At 34.8% G+C, this 12,277-nt stretch overlaps 1 protein-coding gene across 4 annotated transcripts in view; it reads left to right on the forward strand.

The window, feature by feature from the left end:
• The window catches only part of LOC128992220 (spectrin alpha chain, non-erythrocytic 1), a 125,654-nt gene that overhangs the window by 43,735 nt on the left and 69,642 nt on the right, over window positions 1-12,277 (forward strand). For all 4 annotated transcript variants that reach the window (XM_054415690.1, XM_054415687.1, XM_054415689.1 and 1 more), the window contains exons 4-11: window positions 1,882-1,998; window positions 3,684-3,792; window positions 4,155-4,319; window positions 8,995-9,107; window positions 9,932-10,119; window positions 10,628-10,853; window positions 11,217-11,348; window positions 12,017-12,238. In XM_054415690.1, coding sequence (XP_054271665.1) covers window positions 1,882-1,998; window positions 3,684-3,792; window positions 4,155-4,319; window positions 8,995-9,107; window positions 9,932-10,119; window positions 10,628-10,853; window positions 11,217-11,348; window positions 12,017-12,238 — 1,272 coding nt within the window. The remainder of the gene's footprint in view (window positions 1-1,881; window positions 1,999-3,683; window positions 3,793-4,154; window positions 4,320-8,994; window positions 9,108-9,931; window positions 10,120-10,627; window positions 10,854-11,216; window positions 11,349-12,016; window positions 12,239-12,277) is intronic.

Consider the following 12,277-nt stretch of genomic DNA (forward strand, 5'->3'; position numbering starts at 1 on the left):
TACCCTACTTAAAAATTTAAAAATGTTCACCTAAACAATTGAGAGTTGATGTTTCAAAATTGATATTGTATTGGACTACCCCTATTTTTAGTTGTCAAAAATTGTATATGAATTTTATATGATAACCACTACATTAAGTAAACAATCTACTGTACTTATCAACTAACGCTCTCCTATAGCATAACAACTCAGGGAAGCAAGCTGGTGTAGTGGTAGATAGCAGGGCTTCGGTGCCCAAGGTCTTGGGTTCAAATCTTGCTAATCACCAATGGATTTTATTTATGTAATAATACTGCAACACTCTATGACTTGCTTGAAGTAATGTGTGAAACAGCATCTAAAAACATTTAGTCTAGATCAACACACTCCAGTATCTGAAATTTACTTAAATTTTACAAGACCAGTGTTTGGACCATTCCTTACAAAAAACTTAAAAAATGCCACTAGGCATAATCCCCCTAAAATGTTACTGTACGTGCACCACACCTCAAAAAAGGTTAAAGATTTTACAAAGTCTACTTGCACTATCCAAAGTCAATGTATCTTCCTAACCACTTCAGTTTTAGATGAGAAAGCAAGAGTGGTTGCTGAAGGCATTTTCCACATTTACTGTTACCTACTGTCGACTGTCGCAACAGTTTGCTATTCTGAGAATGTGAACTCAGGAAGGCAATGAAAGCGAATGAGCTTGAGAAAGCCTCCAGGTTTCCCTGCTTTTGTATTCCATTCCCACCTCAATGCTTTCCCCATCCTTTCTCTCAGGCTTCACATGTTTATTAGTTTACCATCTGCTCGATCAGCTGATCTACCAAAACTCTTAACACTTTTTGATCAGCTGGAACTCTGTAACACTTGTTTTTATCAGATATAACCCTGTGTAACTCTTTGGTCAATCAAATCATCTTCTCAAAGGTCACAGAAAGTTCATCATATTTAGAATGGGAACAAAGGAAGATGATTTGATGGATAGAATTTAGAAACACAACCAAGAAGGAGATGTTCTCTATTGTCTGGTTTACATTGGGCAGCAAGTTTTCTTTTTGTTTCTTGTTATATCAAAACCAGTTTTCCAAAGAAAACGATTGAGTTGTAAATAAAAGCGTTTCCTCTGGTTTTATAACCAAACAGTGAAGCAAAAATCATCAAATTAATTGTAAAAGAAGAGAAAAATGTGTAAACTAGGGCTCAACTTCATCAACATGAATCACTCATCAAATAAACAAGGTTCAGATTTTACTATGGGAAGCATATAATTATTGTTTTATTACAGTCATAATTTTGTTAGCCCTCTAGGCAAGTTAGCTCCGTCATCTGTTCATCTCTTCTCAGCCCAACACTTCGTCAATTATTCGGACATCAATTAAATTTTTTCTTCCAGAAACTCGCTAATTTCTGTCTTTGTCCGCTGACCTTAATTTTCTAATTGCTTGTTTGACCTTAAGTACTATTATTTCCTGAATTGTAAAAAGATTGAAATACCTGGTACTGCATTGTGATCTTCTACTCCACTATTCATCCTGCAGTATCAAGTATTTTAACTTTTTTTAAATTCATGCCATCATGTTCGGGACGAACAACACAAAATCAAATTTTTATGTCCATCTGTCTAATAGTCTATTGTGTTGTGTATGTGTTCTTTGAAACAGCTGTTTGACAATCTCTGTTGTGTATGTTAATCAGCCATTTATTGTCCTTTTATATTGTGTTGAGTATGTGCTGTTTAAAACAGCTGTTTGAACAGCTGTTTGACATTCTGTGTTGTGTATGTTAAACAGCTGTTTGATGTGCTTTTCTATTGTGTTGTGTGTGTTTTTTTAAACGGCTGTTTGCTATTCTGTGTTGTGTATGTAAAACAGTTGTTTAATGGTTTGTTTCGCGCAGGTGAGGTTGGAGAGTATCGGTGCCCAGGACATCGTAGATGGCAACCCTCGTCTCATATTGGGTTTGATCTGGACCATCATCTTGAGGTTCCAGATTCAAGAGATTGAGATAGATGTGGTATGTATTCAGCGCAATAGTATGTTTGTGTATGTGTAGTACGTATGTATATTTTTGTTCATTAGTTAGTATGTGTAGTAGGGCTGTGTAGTGGGAGCGTTTCTTAAAAAGTCCAAATTTCACAAAGTCCAACGGTTAAAATATTAAATAAACAGAGCGTTTCACAAGGTCCAAATTTCATAAAGTCCAAAACTATAACATTCAAATAATCACCGTTTCACAATGTCCAAATTTCACAAAGTCCAATGCTAAAAATCAAATAAACAGAGCGTTTCACAAGGTCCAAATTTCATAAAGTCCAAAACTATAACATTCAAATAATCACTATTTCACAGTGTCCAAATTTCACAAAGTCCAACGTTAAAATATCAAATAAACAGAGCGTTTCACAAGGTCCAAATTTCACAAGGTCCAACGGTACAGTCTGGACCAGAAGTCTCTACAGTGGTTGCCACGGTCAGATAGCAGGCACCGGTCAGATAGCAGGCACCGTCCGCCGGCGCTCAACTACTGATTACTGATTACTGATTACTCCCTGTTGCAGCAAACCTATGTACGGTACTTGTTAAACTAATGCTATTTAAATAGGGAATAAATGTGATCATTTTAAGGAGATATTCTTGTGTAAATCAAATAAGAGAAATGGAAAATCGATTAGTCTGCAGGTTTGCTGCAGAAGGGGTGAATACCACTACTTTACAACGTATCTACGGACCCACAATGATGTTTTGTGACGCGTGGCAACAACACTAGGTAGTGTAGTGCCTACATACCGAACCACGGCAACCTCTGCAGCGACTTCTGGCCGAGACTGTACCGTTGGACCTTGTGAAATTTGGACCTTGTGAAATTTGGACCTTGTGAAACGCTATGTTTATTTGATATTTTAACATTGGACTATGTGAAATTTGGACATTGTGAAACGGTGATTATTTGAATGTCATAGTTTTGGACCTTATGAAATTTGGACCTTGTGAAACGCTCTGTTCATTTGATATTTTAACGTTGGACTTTGTGAAATTTGGACCTTGTGAAACGCTCTGTTTATTAATATTTTAACCGTTGGACCTTGTGAAACGCTCTGTTTATTAATATTTTAACCATTGGACTTTGTGAAATTTGGACCTTATGAACCTCACCCTGTGTAGTTAGTGACATCAATATTAATTTTTTAGTTATATTTAGTTGATTAATCCAATTTCTTAACTAGCTGAAACAAATAATGTGTTTTTTGATAGCATATGAATGCAACAAAAATTTGAATGTAGCTAAATACTCCTGAATGGTTCCTGTAATAAACCTGGGTTCTGTACAAACTAAAAATATTGAAGCGGTCCATAGAATAATTTCTGTCTTTCTGATTATATGTTTATGGCTTTATTTTGTATTTGTTATATTGATAGTTGGACGAATTTGTTTAGGAAAGCATTATATAGTTATTAATTATTATCGGGAGGAATATAATTGAAAAAATTGTAAATTGTCAATTTTTAATGAAGTTGTTTAATGTCCTCTAGCAAAGCATCAGTCACTTGAAAATTATATCATGAAATGCAAGCTTTTCATTATCTATAAAGTATTCAAAGAATTCTCTGGATGCAGAATAAATGCATATTATTCTGCTATTCAGAAGTAATAAACTTAAAATTATTAAATATAAATAACTGGTTTAATATTCTTTTTAGGATGAAGAAGATGAGAGCAGTGAAAAGAAATCAGCCAAAGATGCTTTGCTGCTTTGGTGTCAAAGGAAGACCACTGGATATCCTAATGTGGCTATTCAAGACTTCACTTGTAAGTTATATCTTTCCTTTTTATATATAATATATGACATCATAAAGCACTTTATTTTCAAATTGGGAATACACTATATCGTGAATACAGGACACATGCCTACGCACTAACGCTACGGCAATGACCTCTCAGTTGTCTGCCTGGTTGGCACGCTCAAAACTAGATCTAATTTAACAATATTTTAAAAGTAATTGAGAAAAAAATTCGTTAATCATATAGCCTAGCCTTGGTTTTTGCGTCCTAGGATTTTTTGCGCTTGTTTTGTTTTTAGCTGAGTTAAGTTTTTTTAGAAATGTAAATACTGTTTTTGTAGTATTTTATCATTTTATACATTTTCTAAAAGGCCCTTCTATTACTTGCAGCGTCTTGGAGAAGCGGGTTGGGATTCAACGCTCTCATTCACGCTCACAGACCAGACCTGATCGACTTCAAAGAGCTGCAGCCGACCCGACATATCGACAATCTCAACAACGCCTTCGACATCGCCAACGACGAACTGGGCATCCCTCGGCTGTTGGATGCCGAAGGTAAGATTCCTTTGTCATATTTTACACCCAAGTTTTGCATTGGGTTAGAAAAAAGAATTGAAAAAGTTTGTTCTGTATCTTTTGTCCCTGTTTATTAAAAAAAAATATGCAAGAAAGATTATGAAAAACATTTGTAAAAGAGTCATTAACACGAGAACCATTTTCTTTCTACAGTTGTGAACTGAAGTTACAGCACTACTTATTTCATAGTGAAAGTAAACAATCATATAAAGGTCAATGTATATCGGTTGCAATTCTATATTTTTTTACTTTTAAATTAAAACTAGAAATTTGAAATACTATAAACTTATTACACAAAAAAATACACTTATAGCCTATGCATATGCATTCTATTACATGTTAAACCATTTTTAATACATATTAATCAGAAAAAATTGAAAATAAAATGTAAAATTTAACTAAATACTATACAGTGCATATTTAAATACAAAATAGTTCTATTTTTCTATATTTTACCCAATGGGCTATACCTAGAGAGACAAACGTTGAGTTTAATGAGTTTTAAACTTGTTATCAATGTGATAAGAAAATGACTCACACTGAATTTTTCCTTTGGTTTCATAGTTCCCCAGGACAACTAATCCTGTAAAAGAAATATTTTGAGAAATATATCGCTTTGGGTTTCATTTTTAACCGACTTCCCCACTACCAACAAAAGGAGGAGGTTCTCAATTTGTTTGTGGCGATGTTTTTTTTTTTCTATGTATGTTCACCAATTTCTCTGTGATTCTTTTACCGATCACTGTGGTTCCACCACCAAAATAACCAGGAGAGTTTCTATTTGGTACCTTATATATTATGTTTAAGTATAATATTTGTTTCGGTGAAAAATTCTGAAAACCTTAAATATTCAACATTTATTTTGTTTACATTTGTGCAGATTGTTTACATTTGTGCAGAGAAGGCAATAAATAATAATAACATTCCTACAGCTGTTAGTTAAACCATTTAAATGAAGCTACAGACAATTCTTCATGAAACAGTTGCTTCATATTGATCAATAAACTATTTATTGTCATGGAGCCTAAATGAATTACATTGAGAAAAATGCATTTTGTTTTGGTTACTATAAAAAATGTATTTTAACGTTTGACCTGATTTGTGTATACAGTAATTCTGTTTTTAGTATTGAATATTCTGACTTACAAAAACATATATGTTTCAGTGAATAGCTGTATGATATTGGCAAATAGGTAAAGGTGTATTGTAAAACCCAAAGCATTCGTAAAACAGGTCTAAATATATAAATTAAATGCAATTATTCCTTACACGACCTAATAAGTGTGACAGTGCATAATCGTCAATTGTCTTAAAAGTGTTAAATATTTTAATTACTAAACATACATTTGCAGATGTGGAATGTTTATTGATATTCTCTACCCAGTTACTATATCATATCAATACTATTATGCCTGCTTCGGAAAGTCCTAGAGGAAGATGATTTACAATTTCGACTAGGCTATATCTTGATCAAACAAAACCGCCTACATGGCTTGCACCACTTTTAGCTGAACCAATCTTTCATATACATATTTCATTTGCAGATGTGGAATGTTTATTAATATTCTCTACCCAGTTACTATAACATATCAATACTATTATGCCTGCTTCGGAAAGTCCTAGAGGAAGATGATTTGCAATTTCGACTAGGCTATATCTTGAGCAAACAAAACCCCCTACATGACTTACACCACTTTTAGCTTAACCAATCTTTCATATAATATTTTCCAAAGGTACTATACGTGTTAACGACCAACTTTCCACTTTTGAAAGATTTTTTAGTGCTGGTAGCTGAGGAATAACTTTCATATTGTTCCAAAAGGCTTGAGACGTTACTGTATTTCTTTTTATAATGAAGAAGTACACCGATTGCAGGAAACGATGATGTCTGACATTTCAATGTATCTAGAAAAGACAATTAGTTTTTCATTAGGCCTAATGTAATGGACAACTCTTTCTTTCTTAAGGAATATCTAAAAATGTTTATTTTCTTACCCATTGATTATGTAACCTGAACAGGTGACTCAAGCAGTTTTAAAATAATGATCGTTCTGTGGAACTTTTGATTGTGTCAAACAGTTTTGCTTATGATACTTACTTGATACTTACTTGATACTTGTGTGCTGCGTCGTTGACCGACAATGTCAGATAGACTGCGTTATTATATACATTTAAGAATAAACACTACTATTTACATACATATAAACAATAAAACTTAAACAGGCTGTGGCGGTAAATAAAACGTGTTCCCCATTTTTAATGAAGGGCTTTTATATAACTTTTAGGGGTTCTTTACTCAGCTCCTCCAGCAAGTACAGTGGCCTATCTACTAAGCTATTTCTGATGGCAGCTTTGAAAGAGGTGATTTCCATATCCCGCACCTTAACCGGCAAGGTATTAAAAAACCGTATGGCATAGCGGGGATAGCTCTTAAGGGTGCGGGTGAGACGACAACGCGGCATGTCAAGGTGTAGTGCTTGCCGGGTGTCATAGCGGTGGTGAACTTCTCTTCGGTCAAACAGATGGACATTCTCTTTCAGGAGTATTAGGATGTTCAATACATATTGCCTGAAGACTGTAAGAATGCCCAGATCTTTAAAAAGGGGCCTACAATGTTCGTTGTAGTCGGCTGACATTATGATTCTTACAGCTTTTTTCTGGAGCAATAATATGTCCTGTGCTAATGGTGAATGACCCCAAAGTACCAAGCTGTACATAAGATGGCCATGAAACAGAGCATGGTACACAGTTATCAAGAATTGCTTCGGGATGATGTTCCGAAGTTTCCTTAGGAGGCAAATAACCCTAGATAGCCGTGCGCATACCCTATCAATATGTGAGCTCCAGCTTAGTTTGGGATCCAACCAGGAAACCTAGAAGTTTAACCGCGTCATCTCTTTCGGTTAGTGGCTTCAGTGTGCAGAGCAAGGACTGAGTCTATGACAAATCCTCAAGTAATTAATATATAAAAAATTATACAGTCACTAAAAATTCTGAAATAATTTATTTTTGTAAAAAAATTCAACCGACTTCAAACGCTCTAAAAAGAATGAAATAATTTCAATAAAGTAAACATTTGTATTAGGCAAGCTCACGTATTTCAAGTCGGTGCGGCTCAAACTGCAAATATGATTGAAATGAAATATTGTGTGTGTATTTTGAAAATCAATAAATTGTAGCCTATTAATTTTTGTATTATATTATATATTTTCGTATTATTATTAAACATAAATATATAAAAAAACATACTGAACTGTTTTGTTTATATATTAAAGAACATATTTTCTTGTATTTTATGTTTACGTCAGAATAAATGCATTATGAAAATAACACACACAAATGTTCTATATGAATAGGAAAATAATTTAGTTTGATATTATGATAGGGAAAAGAAGCTAGTTTAGTATTAAAACGTTACTTTTCCAAGTTACAAACATTTAAATGCGTTATAATCTTTTAAAAGATATCTCTGATTACGGTGATTAAATAACACTTAACGCATAACTATGAAAAAGACATGCAGATTAACACCTATAGTTATAGATAGTCACCTGCAATATGGACACCCTCTTTCAATTTTGTATCAAAAATCATCATAGAGCCGCGCCGACTTAAAATACGTGAGCTTGCCTAATACAAATGTTTACTTTATTGAAATTATTTCATTCTTTTTAGAGCGTTTGAAGTCGGTTGAATTTTTTTACAAAAATAAATTATTTGTGTACAATTTGTTCATTTAGTGTGTATCATCAAATATTTGGCCAGAAAAAATGTTTTGAAAAAAAGATATATAATAGTGTAAGAAAAATTATGTAAACCATTTTAACTTAGTTTTGTCCAATACAATTTACCCTTATTTCCGATACCATATACTGTACATCCAATTTTTTTAACACAGTAAACAGAGTTTTTGTCAGATATTTGAAATATTTTTGTGGAATACAACAATAATACAAATTTTACATTATGAATGATCAATAGTGCTGATAAAATGTCTCTATTGAAGAAGTTGAGCGCAGGACTTGTGTCGTAGAGGCCTACAGGTTAAAATCTGTTTATTTACCGATAGCTTTCAGCAGTATATACCCAGTAGATGCCAAACCTAATCTCTTACCTATCAAGTAACAATAGTATATTACGTTACTAGTCCTGAAAATAAGTGTTTGCCGGACGAGTGTGGTCGTTCCCGTGCGAGTCGAAGTCGGGTACGGGATTACCATACGAGTCCCGGTAAACACATTTTGGACGAGTGACGTACGATAATTTACACCATACTACTAAATCTGTACAAATCCTTATATATTACCACCAACTATAGGACTAAAAATCACTAGTCAAATACAGTATAATCAGTTGATTGGTGTCCGGTAAAACTCATTACAGTATAGTAGTTTTCAATTTCTAGAACTGTATCCAAAAACCTTTGTTACATTTTTATAGTACATTTTACATTTTTCATAGTCCAATGGGGGGGGGGGGGGCAGGCTTAAGCCTCTGTAGCACCCTCTTGGAACCGCCACAGTTACCATATACATGTTTGGTAATTTTTTTGTTCTAGAACTATTGCTCTTTTTCTTTGGAAGTCAAATGTAGGAAAGGACCATGAGGTCCTAATTTCATATAAGAAGTATTAATTTGTTGTTCACACCAACAGATGTCGACACTAGTAGACCTGACGAGAAGTCCATCATCACGTACGTCGCCTCGTATTATCACACCTTCGCCCGGATGAAGAATGAGATGAAGAGTGGTCGGAGGATAGCCAATGTGAGTCTTGAAATGGTTTGATGTAAAACACAATGATCCACCTGTTAATCTTGTGGAGGTGGCTGTTTATTATATAAAATTATTACATTAAAAACTTATCACTAAGTCAGTTTTTGTTGTAACCACAGTAGGGTTGAGTTTGAGTAGCGGTGTGCGATGCATTGTTGTTGTGATTGTTCCTGTTTGGAAACAATGCTTCAAAAGAATCTATAATTTATCAGACCTGACTGTATACTACAGTATCCATAAAACAGCCTAGCGTAGTAGTTCTAAGCTTACATACATAAAGTACACTTTAGTTCTTCTTGTGTTGAGCCTACATACGTAAGTCAAGGTTTTGTGGTTTTTTAACAATGGCCAACGTACCGTCCTTTAAGTTTTAAGGGTCAATGATCCTTTACCTTCTACAATGAAAAAATTGCTATTCGAATGCAATATATGTAAATGAGTTTGTAAGAAAAAAAATTTAATCTAGATAGAGTGCAAGTGGAGAAAACCTACGCAACTTAACCAGACTCACTAATTCGCATCACCATTGGTGACACAAATTTAGTAGGTTTTTTTTACAAAATCTTTACGCGTTTAGCTACAAGCCCCCTTGAGGGTTCAAAGACAAGGTCAAAATCATGCAATGAAACTCGCCAACCCGTCAATGCTGTTTCAATCTCACTCGGCTCAAAATATGCGTAAGCTGCATTCACGTTTGATCAATAGACCATTTAATCAGTAATCAGCAAATCAAATATTTTGATAGGTTTAGTCAAAAATGGAATTTAGATTTTTTCTAAACAACCGTTTCATTAAGCTGGTTAATTTGTTTTCAGATTGTTGGACAGATGATGGATGCAGACAAGATGAAAGTTCATTACGACAGACTAACAACGCGACTGTTGGACTGGATACGAGCTAAGATACTGGAGCTGGAGAACAGAAACTTTCCTAACTCTTTGGAAGGGATCCAAAAAGAGCTCCTAAAATTTAAAGAATACCGTACCATAGAAAAACCGCCCAAGTGAGTATAATCTTAGTATTATTTGTTCATATTTTTGTGTATTTATACATTTGGTTGTTATTAAACCTAACAAAATTTGAAACCTGCTATTGGTTGGAAATATTTAAAACAGTAGGCCTACTAAAACTGGCTATTTATTCATCAACATTGATCTGATTAAAAATATTTTGAATACCATAGTCAGGAATAAATATGTCAAACTAATAAATCCCTTAGTTTAGTTATTACAGAATGGTTCATGCTTGTATCCCAAAAATTAAAACTATGCTGCTGATATATATAAAAGTCAATTACGTTTTTAGGTCAATTTATGTGGTCATAAGTAAATCTGTTTGCTGGCCAAAGAAAAACAACAGCTTTTGGTTGTCATATAGCGAAAAAAAGTCTTTTGGAATTCACACATCTATTGCTGCCACAAACTCTGAACCTGACTCCTTGCGATTCTTTTTTTATTTTTTATTACTCCTTCTCATCATCTCTTGTACCTAACCACATCTATGTTTCTCAGATACAAAGAGCGCAGTGAGATAGAAGCGTTGTACTTTCACATCAACACACAGCTCAAGTCGCTGAACCAGCCAGCGTTCATACCTCAGGACGGTCAGCTGATCCATGACCTGGAGAGGGTGTGGCAGGAGCTGGAGCGAGCGGAACACAGACGCGAGGTGGCTCTACGTCAAGAACTGCTACGACAGGAACGCCTTGAGCAACTCAACTACAAGTTTGAAAGAAAGGTCTGTTTGAATTAGACTATGATTGAGAAAGTTGATTACTTGTATCTTTATTTTTATTAATTGCTTTCATATGGCTACTTGAATTAGTTTCTTTCAGCGTACACACCTGATTTTCTTAGTCTGATATTAATATTTATGTTTGGATAAGACTCGTTCTGAGAAGCTTCTGACTTTTCTCAGGTTAAAACTGGATGTTTTTTAAAAAATATATGAGAATTTTTATATATGCTACTTAAAAGTTTGTAAATCCTAAAAAAATTTTTTTGTATGAAAAAATATATTTCTAAAGGTTGCCCACTATAAATTTATGTCATGTTTCAGGTATACAATTTGAACTGTGTTTAATCTTTTGTTGTTTAACAGAGTGTGTTACGAGAAGGCTACCTGAAGGAGATGATACAGGTTTTGTCGGACCCGAGGTATGGCAGCAGTTTGGCTCAGGTGGACGCAACAGTGAAGAAACACGAGGCTATCAGTGCGGATATCATCGCCAGGGTGAGATATACGTCTTTTTTAAATTATGTTTTATCACATACACATTCTCTCATGTTCCGGTTATTCCTGGGTCAGGCATTGTCTAGGCTTTTCCATTCTATTCTATCCATAGGTATTTTCCTCTTTTCCACATCCTTCTGTTCCTAATCTATCTTCCTCATTTTTTTCAGACAAGAGACAATGTGTGTACTGAAATAGAGCTTTTAAGGAAAACGGTCTAAGCCCATGTGTTTTGGATGTGCCGGGAATCGAACCCCACACCCATTATAGGTCTTCTTATCTGTCTTGTTCTGGCTATGACCATCAACTTCATCTTTCCTAGGAATTATATCTTCTCATCTACTTCTCACATCTCCAAACATCTTACTATGTTTATACGTTTTACAAGTTTTGTGGTTTTCAATTTAAAATAAGTACATTGGTCCGTAGTAGGTCTGCTATCAGTTCTGTCTGTGGCAATGTAAATGCATGTAGGAAATAGACAAGAAGTGTGTTACTTATCCTGACAACATTCTGTAAAGTTGATCGGCAGAGTTCTAAATACAATATATTTTAATTTAAATACATACTTAGTTGTGTCTCAGCCATTATTCCTTAATAAGATTTGTTTAGTAATTCTAAGGGTTTATCATTCCATCTAAGCCTATGTCCGTGTTGATGTTTTACAGGAAGAACGATTCCACGACCTGACCAACATGTGTGAGGAGCTGGTCAGAGAGAGGTATCACGGGTGTGAGCGAGTGCAGGCTAAGGAGAAGGAGGTGATGCAGAGGTGGCAGGATTTGCTGAAGCTGTTGGACAAACACAGACTGAACCTCAACATGTTGTGTACTCTGATGTCCATGCTGAGGGAGATAGACACTGTCATGACCACCATAAAGGATCTGGAGGTACGTAATCAAGTCGTTCAAACTGAGCGAGTCGTGCTG

The sequence above is a fragment of the Macrosteles quadrilineatus genome, unplaced genomic scaffold, assembly GCF_028750875.1.
Source record: "Macrosteles quadrilineatus isolate MER2022 unplaced genomic scaffold, UCM_ALF_1.0 Scaffold_4__1_contigs__length_99947679, whole genome shotgun sequence".
NCBI classification, from domain to species: Eukaryota; Metazoa; Arthropoda; class Insecta; order Hemiptera; family Cicadellidae; genus Macrosteles; species Macrosteles quadrilineatus.